The sequence below is a fragment of the Meleagris gallopavo genome, chromosome 3, assembly GCF_000146605.3.
Source record: "Meleagris gallopavo isolate NT-WF06-2002-E0010 breed Aviagen turkey brand Nicholas breeding stock chromosome 3, Turkey_5.1, whole genome shotgun sequence".
Lineage (NCBI taxonomy): Eukaryota > Metazoa > Chordata > Aves > Galliformes > Phasianidae > Meleagris > Meleagris gallopavo.
Genome location: NC_015013.2, coordinates 87,010,809 through 87,023,513, shown reverse-complemented (window position 1 = coordinate 87,023,513; position 12,705 = coordinate 87,010,809). Strand labels below are relative to the sequence as shown.

At 39.2% G+C, this 12,705-nt stretch overlaps 1 protein-coding gene across 1 annotated transcript in view; it reads left to right on the top strand.

Annotated features, from left to right (window-relative positions):
• Positions 1-8,563: 8,563 nt before the first annotated feature.
• The window catches only part of TSNARE1 (t-SNARE domain containing 1), a 42,810-nt gene continuing 38,668 nt past the window's right edge, over positions 8,564-12,705 (top strand). Inside the window, exon 1 of the mRNA XM_010709379.1 lies at positions 8,564-8,653. Within this exon, the coding sequence (XP_010707681.1) occupies positions 8,564-8,653 (90 nt within the window). The remainder of the gene's footprint in view (positions 8,654-12,705) is intronic.

The following is a 12,705-nucleotide window of genomic DNA, read 5'->3' as shown; positions in this document are numbered from 1 at the left end:
CCCATGAAAGCTAGTCTTCAAGTGCAGGCATGGTTTTACGTTGATTTTTTTCTCTGTTGTCTTTCGATGACCCCTTTTGAACTGTGAACTCAGAGTTTCAGCTTGGTTGTGAAGGGTTTTTATTCCTATCATGCCGACTGTAACTGTGATTAAACAGTTCAGTATGACAGGTGTTTGATCTTTCTCCTCTGCAAACAACAAATGTGACTTCCTACTCCATATTAAACTGAAGTTTGTTTCTAGATAGGAAATGTATTCGTAACTGACAACAAATTGTTTGCATTTATGCCATGAGGTGGAGGAGCAAAAAATGTGTGTGCCTTAATTCAACATGATATGGCTTTTGTCTTAGCAAAGGCAAAGATCTCCACATCTCATATTCTGTATATATACTATGTACATACTATATATATACTGTACATATTCTGTATGTATACTATATGTGGTAGAGAAGGGACAGAAGATGTTTGCCTGAATTGTAGCAAAGCTTTCCATTGTACCCACAGTAAATTTGCATCCAAGTTAGGATGTTGCAGGCTGCATAAGTGGGCAACTTGTGGGCAAAAACTGTATGTAGAGGGTAGTGGAAAATGGGTCATGCTCAGCCTGGAGACCTATAACAAGAAGGCTGTTGTAAGGATATCTTTTGGTACCTGTCCCATTTAACATCTTGACATTCATGATCATGATCTGAGCACCCTGATCTAGCTGTAGGCGTCCGTGTTTGTTGCAGGGGAGTTGGGCTAGATGGCTATTCCAATTCAAATGATTCTGTGATTCTATGATTCTAGCTTTGTGAGAGATACTATAGAAGTGACAGATTGCACACTCGATGACAACAAATTGGAGAAGGATCATTTGACGTGCTTGAGCCTACGGCTGCCATCCAGAAAGACCTGGAAGAGATTGGAGGGATGGGCTGACCAGAATTGGACAAAATTCCACCAGGACAAAGTCTTGCATATGGGAAGTATTAGTTGTTTATAACAGGGCATGCTGTGGCATTCATATAATAGGAGCTGAGCATGAAACAGTGGTTTGTACATATGAGAAGATCAGTGATGCGTCTTGGATACATGAAAAACATGCTTCCAAGTTGAAACATGAGACAAAAACTGAAACAAAAGAAGTTCATGAATTTTGAACAACTTTTTGCCCATGAGAACAGCGGAAGGCTAGAAGAGGCTTCCATGAAATGTTGTGCACTCTCCATCCTTGAAGGTTTCAAGACCCAAATGGAGAGATCCCCTACCAACCTGGTTTGACCTTGTAGTCAATCCTACTTTTGGGAGGACCTGAACAACCTGATCAAGCTGTGGATGTCCCCGTTCATTGCAGAGGGGATATACTAGATGACCTTTAAAGGTCTCTTCCAACTCAAATGATTCTATGAGGAGATTGGACTAGAAATTTGCTGAAGTCTCTTCCAGCCTGAATTATATTGTGATCCTATATGTGGTTCCTGCATGAGTGAAGCTTTGCATGGAGCTCCACAGTGATACAAGTTTCAAGCACCATGCAACAGAAAAATGATGCCATTGGGCTTGTTTTTTTTTGCCTTAGTCAGTACCTTGTTCATCTGTTGGATATATTTTTTGGAAGATACACGAAGTGTTAATGTGTCTAGGTTAGTGTTTTCTTTGCAAGACAAATAAGAAGTACTAAAAACATGTGTCTAAATGCAATTACCGCTAATAAATCAGACTAGTTCTTCCATTCTTTTGTATGCTTGATATTTTTCCTTTTTGGTTTACTTTTCTTTTCTTTTCTTTTTCTTTTTTTTTTTTTTTTTTGACTGGTTGGCTGGGTGTTCGTTGTTGTTGTTGTTGTTTTTCTTTTCCTTTGTCTCTCTCCTCACACACATTCTCTTTAGCTACCCTAGAAATCTTTGCAAGTTATTTTCTCTTTTAATGAAATGCTTCTTTTTGTATACAAGCAAGGAATCCAGATACAGCACGTAAAACCAGTTTTCAGCAGGAGAAATAGCAAGTTATCAGCTTATTAAAAAAATAATGATAAAAAAATCCTTATCTACTCTTTCTAGTAGCAGAATAATTCATATATGTCATTTACTAAATCTCTGGAAGACCAGTAGGACGTATTCAGGATTCTATCATATAACCTTCATCAGTGAAGAGATTTGTTTTGTATTAACTGTTTCCGAACCCAAACTGTCATTGCACCTGAGCTGGCATAATGGCATCTAAATGATGGATACCACTGACACTGGCATTATAGGGTAACATTCATGTTATTTTTTTAGAGGAAATGGAGAAAAGTTCATTTCTGTGGTCTAATTGAGCACCTAGTCCAGCCCTTAGTGCCTCTGGGCTTTAGGTGTGTATATGTGCACACAAGGGTCTGAGCCAAGGCTGTAGATCCACAAAACCATGACTCTTTTGGGAGCTTTGAATCTGAGTTTTTCCTGTTCTGTAATGCACCAGTTGTATTCTTGATTCAAACTCAGTCAGGCTCTAGAAAAATGAAAAATAAATTCAGGTATAAATACAGTGTTTGAAAACATCTCTCCTGTATATCATTATTATCTTTTGCATCATGTAAAATGTATAATCCTATCAACTGGTCCATCTGCACATAACCACAGGCTATATCGAGGAGTATGCCAAGAAAATCCCAGTCATTTCCACCAACTTCTCTTCATTTGGACACCACTGCTGTGAAAATGATTTCCTATGGGCATCATATGGCTGCTGGAGTGGTGCCACAATATCCAGCATGTGTTTGCTGGTGAGGATGGACTGCAGGGCTGTGGTGTGGCTGTGGCAGCTGCTGGAGCTGCTCCTTCCTCCTGAAATCACTGCCCATCACTCAGATCCAGCCTTGTTACAGAGTACCCTTTCTGGTCCTCTGGACTGCATAATGTTGATAATGGCAAAGTAGGAGAAAGAACTAAACACCTGAAAAGGAGCAGAGCAGTCAGAGTTGTGAATACTGGATGCCATTATCACTAGCATGCAGTGCTTTTGAAACTAACGATGCTGCTACATTAGAAACCTATGCAGACAGAGAGACTGGTCAATAGGGACTAGTGCTGTTTGCCAGCTCTTATGCCTCCTGATACTAATGCAGATTGAAGGGATTCTTTTCTTTCACTTAGAAAGTTGTTTGTTTCTTTCTGTCCCTGTCATCCCCTTCACCTTGCCACTGCTATTTACCTGAGCCCTTTTTGAAACCTGAAGCTACAGCAATTGTTGCAACACAGATACTGCAACACTGGGAATCCACAAATGGATATAGCTGTGAACAGAATGGAGAAATGACTTCAGCAATTCCTTCTGCTTGGCGCTGAGATAAGTGAAAATTTAAAAATACCATAAATAGTGTATGTACAGTATATAATAGAGACATATAAAGTGCCCACTTGTATTTTGATCAGTTGATAACAGATATGCTTTAAAAATATATAAGTAACATATGGTGATTATAGCAGAGTTGTTTTAATGAAGCTTTAATTGAAGTAAGTTGCTGTACTGTGAGGAGAAAGGATAACAAGTGAGATCAAATGAGCAGGAACAGAAAACAGGGTTCCTAGAACTGAGGTCTGTATTTTACCAGCAAAGCTAGGGGCACTGGGAGAGTTTTGCAAGAGTTTCAGTTTTCAAAGAAATGTAAGTCTCAGATTTTCAGCTTTTCAAGTAGATTTAAGCAAATGAAGAAGCATGTCAGGTTTGACATCCTCGCTGTCTCCCTTCAAACCTAATGAAGTGTCACTAGAGTCTACGAGATAAAGCAATATTTAATCCCATATCTGTAGCTTGCTCTGCTTGGACTGGGTTCACAGCTGCACACACTGGCTGAGGCTCAGCCTTTGGCATTACATCAATGTTCACCACTTGACGGTCTTGTCCTTTGAGACATTGACTCAGATTGATTTTCCTGAAGTGTATTAGTTTTTTTTTTTCTCACTTCTTTTAGCTCTGCAGACTGTGATGGAGCTAGAGTAAGGTGGATGTTGCATTCTGTCTTGTGCGTCTTCAACAGCACTGCAATTTAATATATATTCTTTATGCTCTCTGTGACCGATGAGAATATGAGAAGGAGAAAGGACGGACATCTTGATAATCAAATCCCTGGTGATACACTGGCTCTAAAAGAAAACTTTTTCAATATGCAGTGGTAGAATCTGTCTTAAATGAAGAAATGGAGAAAGTAAAACAACTGTATTTCTGGTCATTTTTTTCATTGCAAGAGCAATTAGAGACAGAGACAGAGAGAGACAGAGAAATTGAGTGAAGACTTCTGAAAGGAGCTTTCTGTACAGGAAATTAGTATAACTGGAGCAGAATATCTCTGTTTTGCCTTCTCAAAAACAGTGAACAAGTACTTGAATCTGTCAGGTACTAAATGAAGATGTTAACATTTTGACACAACCACAGTTCAGTCTGTGTACAAGAAACAAATAAGTTGTCCACTTGAGCATTTCCATTTTGTAGTTGGGAGATGAGAACAATCATCGCTTTTTTTTTTGCTTTTTTTTTTTTTTTGCTTTTTTTTGCTTTTTTTTCCCTCCAGTCTAAAAAAAATACAGTTGGAAAGAACCCTGAGAATGACCACATGAGTTTGTTTGCTGTTTTTCTACTGGATATGAAATGAATCTTCTTCCACAGTTTGGAAGAAGCTATTGGAGAAAGATCCCCTAATTCCTGTGAATGGGTCAGAGTTTCAGATGGGTGAAGACAGATGGAAAGACTCCTTTCCCATTACTTTTTCCAAGCAGTTTGCCTTTTGGATTTCAATTCTAGAGACAAGATGGCTTTCTTTTTTTTGTATGTACCTCTATTGCTCCTTTTCACCTTTGTTTGTGGGTGCACTGCTGGTATGGTATGCCTTTAGTAGGTCTGTTCATCTGTATGTCCTACCCACTCTATAGCTTTACAGCCACTTGGTTGATGTCTGTAGGAATTGCCAAAATGGAAAATGTACAAAATATGTACATTCCCACAAAGTTTTGCAAAACCTGTACTCACTTAGAGATGAAATACTGCTATCACCTTCAGCAAGAGAATGGCTACAGGCTGAGTTCGTTCTGTTAGATGTGAAGTAACCCTCACAATAGAAGGCTTGTGAAAACCAGTTCTGACAGCACTAGTGCTCTTTGAGTCACTGTATTTTGTAGTAAGCTTTGAAATGAGCCACCATTACTACAAGAGAGAGCATGAAACAAATGGGCCAACTATTCACACCCGATGCTGCACTGAATGTGTTGTTGTGGTTGTAGCTCAGAGATTAAAGCCAGAGACGCTTTGTAGTCTTGTCTTTTATTAGACTGAGCCATAAATCTCAAAAAATAAACAAAAACAACAAAATAAACAGACACTCTTTGAGGAACACCATGGCCAGAAGAAGGGCTTATGTGCCTGAAAGCTTTCTGCTTCTTTTCCTCTGCTATTTTCAGCACTCTAATAAAAGATATGTGCTCTCCCTACAGAGCTTGTTTGACTGACATCACACTGATCTAAATTAGGAGAAAGCTCCAGTAAAGTGAAGAAATGTGTCCAGACAAAAAAAAAATAAAAAATAAAAAATAAATTAAAAAAATTACTCAGTTATTTCAGAACTAGGACCTGAAAATCTGCTTAATTTTTTTAATTTAAATCTGATTATGATGATGATACATACACAACTATAGATATATTTCAGCTACAAGAATAGATGGCTTTGTGGTGTTAATTTAGAATAGTAAAGGAAAGGATTAGAATGGAAAAGAGTAGAATGAAGTAGAACAGATTAGGATAGACTAGACTAGACTAGACTGGAATAGACTAGACTAGACTAGACTAGACTAGACTAGACTAGAATAGAATAGTTCGATTGGGAGGAAGCTGAAAAGACCATCAACTCCAACTGCTTGACCACTTCAGGGCTAACCAAAAGTTAAAGCATACTATTGAGGGCATTTTCCAAATGCCTCTTGAACACTGACAGGCATGGAACAAGAACTACGTGTCTAAGAAGCCTATTCCACTGTTGAGAAATGTTTTCTAGTATCCAGTCTGATCCTCTTCTGGCACAATTTTGTGCCATTCCCTTTTGTCCTCTCAACAGCTACTAGGGAAAAGAGTTTCGTATCTCTCTATTTCCCCTTCTCAGAAACTTGTAGAGAGTAATGAGGTTGAGTGTCTTCATATTCTCCTTGTAGGGCATGTCTGCCAGCCCTTTTAACAACTCTGTCCTCTGGATACTTCCAATTATTTGCAAGTTTACTGATGACACTGAGCTGAGTGATGCAGTTGATGTGACAGAATAAAGGGGTGTCATCCAAAGGACGAACAGATATCATCACCACCAATACAAGCCGGGGGATGGAATGATTGGTCACAGCCCTGCCAAAAAGGACCTGGGAGTAGTGGACTAGTGGTGGATGTTAGGCTGGACATGAGCCAGCAATATGGCCTCACAGCTCAGAAAGCCAGCCATATCCTGGCTGCATCTTCAGTGTGGAGAAGGAAAGGCTACAGAGACCTCATTGTGGCCTTTCAGTACTTGAAGGGAGCTTATAAACAGAAGAGCTGCTGACATTTTACGTGATCTGGTATCAGCAGGACAAGGGGGAATAACTTTAAACTAAAAGAGAAGATTAGGAAGAAATTCTTTACTCAGAGGGTACTCAGCCCTGCTACACGCTGCCCAGAGAAGTTGTGGATGCTCAAGGCCAGGTTGGATGGAGCCCTGGCAGCCTGATCTAATGGAAGGTATTCTTGCCCTCAGCAGGGGAATGGAACTGAGTAGGCTTTAAGATCTCTTCCAACCCAAGCCTTTCTGCGATTCTTTTAAACACCCCTTTTATAATGTGGCACTCAGAACCATACACAGTATTCACAGTGAGACTGCACCATCGCTAAATATATCAGCAGAATGACTTCATTTGACCAGCTGGTTGTGCTGTGTTTAATGCACCCCAAAATGCAGTCTGCCTGTTTGGCCATATATTGAGCCTGCTATCAATGAGGGGGAATTTTTTCCCCTTCGTTTTCTAAGAGACCTCAATTTTCAGACTAGGCATGCATACAAATAAAAACTGCACAAATGAGGAGGTGGCTGTAGCAATGATGTGTAGGTACCAAGAGATTATCCCCTTAATAGAGCCAAACACCTGGCTATTTAATAGAGGTCACCAGCTAAATCAGTTAGAAACGGCTTAAGCAGGCATGTGGAAGCAGTGCTGAATTAGAAATAAGTGAATCCTAGCTTTGGTCACAAATGTGTGGAAAATGAAACTAAATTAAGTTGCTTCAGCCCTTTCACTGGCACAAACTGATATAAATTGGTTTCATTAAAAAACCCTAACATATTTTAAGGCTGCAGTCCTAACCTATTACGTTTTGTGTGGTTGCCGAAAGCTAGTAGCTTAGTGGCATTTTATGTAGAAAATGAACAGGGGACAAATAGAATTTTATTGCTTTCTAAATGAAAAGGCTGGGAAGTTTCAGAATAAAATTGATTTTCACATCTGGAAAAGTTTGCCTTATCGTAAGTTTTGTGCTCTCTCTCTCTTTCTCTCCCCATTTTCAACTCCATTGTTTTCCACTTATTTTTCAAGGCAGCCCTGTAATTTCCATTCTCATTCATTCATGTTTCTCAAATTGTGTTTTTTTTTTCCAAGTGCCACATTTGACAGTGTTGCACAGCTGAACTGTTACTTGGATGCAGTGGGGCACACGTTGGTCTCTGCCTTCTTGCGTTTCCTTTCATACCTCTGGATATTAGTAGTATGAAAAGAAATACAAGAAGTGTTTTGGAGCATTTCCAAAAATCAGTACTACATTTAGAGGAATTCTTTGTATGCTCCCTCTTCTACCAACATTCCCAAGTTTTCTGACTTATTATTGCATCAGAGAGGAAATACATCCATGCATGGGACAGTGCAGCAGTGTACTGAAATACAGGAGGTTGTGTGACAGCTGAACTTGCAAAGGAAAAAAAATGTTTGGGTGGAAGGCTTTAGTAGCTCAGGTTATACCATTTCTTATAGCTTTTCTGAGAAGTGGATGGCTTGGCTTCTCATTATGGCTCTGATACAGACACACTATTTTTGCCACTTCCATCACACACCTCACACGAGCACATCCAAAAATCATTGTTTTTCCACAAGAGAAAACATATGTGGCCTAATTTGCTATGGCTCATATTGTTTAGAATACTTAGGTTTTAGGGTTCTTTTTTTTTTTTTTAAATTTTATTTTAATTTCCTAGTTTTAGTTAAAGTAAAGAAGGGGCTAAGGAAATGTGTGCTCCTTCCAGTTCTCCCATAGCATGAAAAGTTACTGTGCTTTGTGCCACGTGATGAAAAGAAATGTTAAAATGAAGAGCAGATTTAGTCAACTGCTGCTTAAGCTTCTGTGCTGGTGCCTGAGGATGATGGTTTCTCACCTGGAGACAACTCAACTGTATTTTGCTTGATGCAACTTGCACCTCTTATATTAAGAAATGGGGCAGTGAATGTTGCTGCTGTTGTTGACTCGAGTTTTTCAGATCTACAGATGGCCCTCAGGCTTCTAAGGGATTGATTCAGGTGCACACTATGATACTTCCGTGTAATAGGATGGTTGGAAAGAAAATGGTCATCCATTCAAAGTATGAAGGGCATGGACTGAAGGCACATTTTGGTAAGATCAAGAAGCATCTGGATAATGTAGATATATGGTTGGATTTTCGGGTGGTCCTCTGTGAAGCCAGGAGTTGTACTCAGTGGTTGTTATGAGTTCTTTCCAATTCAGGATATTCTATGATTCTATGATCATAGATGCAGCTTGCTGAAAAAACAAAAAAAAAACATAAAGGCTACCTATGTTTTATCTGGAAATGAGGGCACAACCTCTGTGAATGTAATCTACTGGTTGGAGAGCTCTAGGAGTTGAACTTGATAATCCTTACAAATCATTTCCAACTCAGGGTATTCTGTAATTCCACGTCTTATTGCTTAGCTATCTGGAGCTCATTTCTCATCAGTTTCAGTGTCTTTTAGAAGCTGGGAGAGAAAGCAGAGCTCCACATTGTGAGAAAAGTCACTCAATGGCTTTCCTTGGCAATGGTCAAACTATCATTTCATCTTTGCACACCTGTATAAAACAAGTAATGTGTTACAGAAAAGTGTATTTGCCAGAGCTTTCACTGCCCTTGCTTCTAGCTCTCTGCCATTTTCATTAATTGGCTTCTCATTAAAAGGAGCAAATTCATCCCATAACCACAATAAAGCCTTATTGCAGTGGTCAGCTGTGAGTTCATGCTAGTGATTACATGCTAATCTTAGGTTTATTATGGCCTTTGAGCTAACCTAAAACCTCTAAACCTCCATGCCTTCCCTTTCATTTTAGATTGCTAGATACAGTTAGGCATATACAATTTTCCTAGTGAAGGAAGATATGCCTCTCAGAAGTTTTGTTTCCAGTGCTCTCAGCTGATCACCTTTTACTAGCACTAAATGCAGTTTAAAGAGAACAAATTCAGTAAGATGTTTTGCCAAGAATTACTCAGCTCTTCACGCCAAAATATGAATCGATAATACCTCTTTAAAATTTCACGTCACTGCAGTCATTTTTATAGTCCTGAAATTTACTATATGGAAGCAAAGTAGTTAAACATAGAAAACATCCGTTAAGTGACATTATTATTAATATTTATCTGACATTTGCAGAGCTCCAAAAGGTTGTGCACAGCACTTTCCTGTTGGTCAGTATGCCAGGCAAGGCAGCCGCTTTCCCAAGGACTGTAGCTGTGAATAGGTACAGGACAAAGCAATGCTATAGTAAGAGAAATGCCTTTGAGCAGTCCCATCAGTCTTTCTGCCAAGGATGTCCTGTGCTGCCTGATTAGCCTCTGGGGGCTTTTAAAATGGAGAGGGAAAAAGCATGCCTGAATTCATAGGAAAAACAACACTAGACCTCAGACCCTTAGCAAAGATTAATTTAGAAATAGAAAATAAAGTGATGTACAGGTGTGTGCAGGACACAGAGCTGTGAATTAATGCTGGCAATATTTTTTCATTCTATTTTGTTTTGTGTTTCCCCTGTGAAACTTTCCCAGATTTAATTTATTATTCTCAATTTACTGTAGAGCAAATCTAAAATATTTATGGCTTCATTTTTTTGTTTTGTTTTATTTTGTTTTCTGTAATGAATATGCCTGTTTTGCAAAAACACATCTCAGCAGCCTCACACCTCTTAGGTGTGACGCTCTTAGATGTGTGTAGGTGATTCAAGGTCTTGTCATTACTTTTCATTTCTCTGTATGCCAAGGGAAGAGCCTAATCAACAGAGCTGTTGTGATCCTAGGGTCAGCTTTTGTCAAGGAACTCAGTATTTACTGGTTATGCTTTTCCTTAATCTCCTATATCCTTAATTTACGCTGCTTCAGAAGAAGGCAAACACAACTGCAAGCCTATTGCTCACAAGCTTCTGGGGAAACATCAGTCCAAAGCTTGGGGCTAGACTGAGGGCATGGATAATCATAGAATCATATAATCAAAGAAGCATAGAATGGCTTATGTTGGAAGGGACCTCAGAGATCATCATCTAGTTTCAACCCTCTGCTCTGTGCAAGGTTGTCATCCACTAAATATTCTCATGAGATATTTAGCTGCAGCACGTTCCTCAAGGGTCTCCATTATTATGTGACACCATCCAGATGCTTGAGCTGAAACAGTTCACTGGAAATTCTGTAAATCACGAGCACTTCAAATGGACATTAAGTGTGATGGCAAGTAGGCGCTGAAGGATTACGAGGACAGATAAAAGATGCATTTGTGGAGGATACCAAGGCAAGATGGTATATTTTGCTAGGTCAACGTGGGGGATGTCCTCTTTGTTGGCTCTTTGTTGGTGTAAAGTAGAAAGTTCTCTTCACTGATGTAGTCACTGTGTGACTGTGCTCCACACCATTCTCATGAACTTGGCCTTAATAAATAACCAAACTGCACATAATATTTGCTCCCACATCTTGCTCTGTAATTGAGATAATTGTGCTCAGTCAAGAAAGAACTATGTGAATCAGCAAGTAGGCAATTTTAATAAGAGAGCAAGTTGGGAGAAATGGCATTGTTTAGGCTTCAGTAGTTTTCAGACATTGAAAATAGCACAAATATGCTTTTATAACTGAGGTTCCAAATACTGGTAATTACACTGATTATACACTGGATCTCTTGTTTTCATCTTTTATAAATTCATTATTCTCCCACCATTTTAAGTGGACTAGAGGTTTTGCTTTTTCTCTGATTAAAAATACAGGAATAGAATCTCATTAGTTGCTATCTTTTAACAGCAGGAAGAAGACAATGTCAGTGTAGTTATACTTGACTAGGGAAATCATGGTATCATGTGTTGAAAGAAGATAGTATAATATGCAGTATCCAGAAACTGGAAATGAAGACTTGAAATATAGGCACCGCCTTGAAAATACAGGTCAGTCTTGTCCTTGCCAGGCTGTTTTAAGAGCTTGTTGTGGTCTAGTAATATCCTGCCTTCTCCAAAAGCCTGCTATGAGCCTCAACAGATATTTTAGTCACAAGGGGATTTTAGACAAGATAAACCATCTCCCCTTCCATATATTACCTATCTGTCCATCTTTTATAACTTACAAGAACCTCTCCTCTCCTCTCCTCTCCTCTCCTCTCCTCTCCTAATAAAATGTGAAACATTTTATCCCTACTTATGCTTGAAAAATATTTGCAGGAAATTTTTCTTAGATCCACACTGTTCTGACTTTGTGCTTTTTCAAGCAATGACACGTAATAAAAAATATCTGAAAACTGCAAGAAAAGTATCCAGTGGTCTTCTTCTGTCATGCTGATAGTTTACTGTGCCATACCAGGCAATAAGAGAGCATTCGCTGGACGCTCTTTAATCACAGTGGCAATGGGTTTAAAGAATGAGAAGCAGAAATACAGTGCTTGGAGTAGTACTAGATATCCAGAAGTCCCTTCCAACCCCTACAATTCTGTGGTTCTGTGATTTGTGCTTTTCTCTGGTCTGGCAGAGCTCATTGCTGCTGCTTACACTGTTCATTTGAGCTAATGCAGGAATAAAAGCTAATTTCTCCTGGGACAAGACAAATTCATGAACAGCAGTTTCAAATCTCTTGGGAAGATCGTTGCAGGAACAAACACTTGAATGTCAGTGTCTGAAGGAAAAGTATTTAAACCTTAAATTGTGTTGCTAGGTTGTTTGGTACCAGCTGGGAATACTCAGGTTTACTGCAGCTCTCAGTCCTGGGCTCAGAGGACATTTCTGGGGCAAACTGGAAACATCAGGAGCATCGCGGGATGGAGGACATGAAATAAAGACAAGTGGTGAAAAAAATAATGGTAAAAGCACACGCTTGCAAAAAAACTCTAAGAGGAAAATGCAAGCAGACCTGGGGACTCCTGAAAAGAAGAAACGTGAGTTTATTTTTTTGCTTCCCGTGTGGGAAGGAGCTGCCATTTACTTGCGCAACTTGTACAGCTTTAAATTACTTTGTAAAGGGTTTTAAAGTGCAGGGTACTTCTGAAATCCTGAAGAGAATGTAAGAAAGTGAAATTCTGTGAGTAAATTGTGAATGAGTAGTTTTCTCTGAACGGTTGTTTAATTGAGCTGCAGCTGGAGATGATTATGTTTGTTTTTCCTTCAGTGTCTCTCATTTCCTTTCGTTTCCGTTAATTCCTGCTTTCATTGGATAACTGTTGCTATACAAAATTTAAAGAGCAGTACA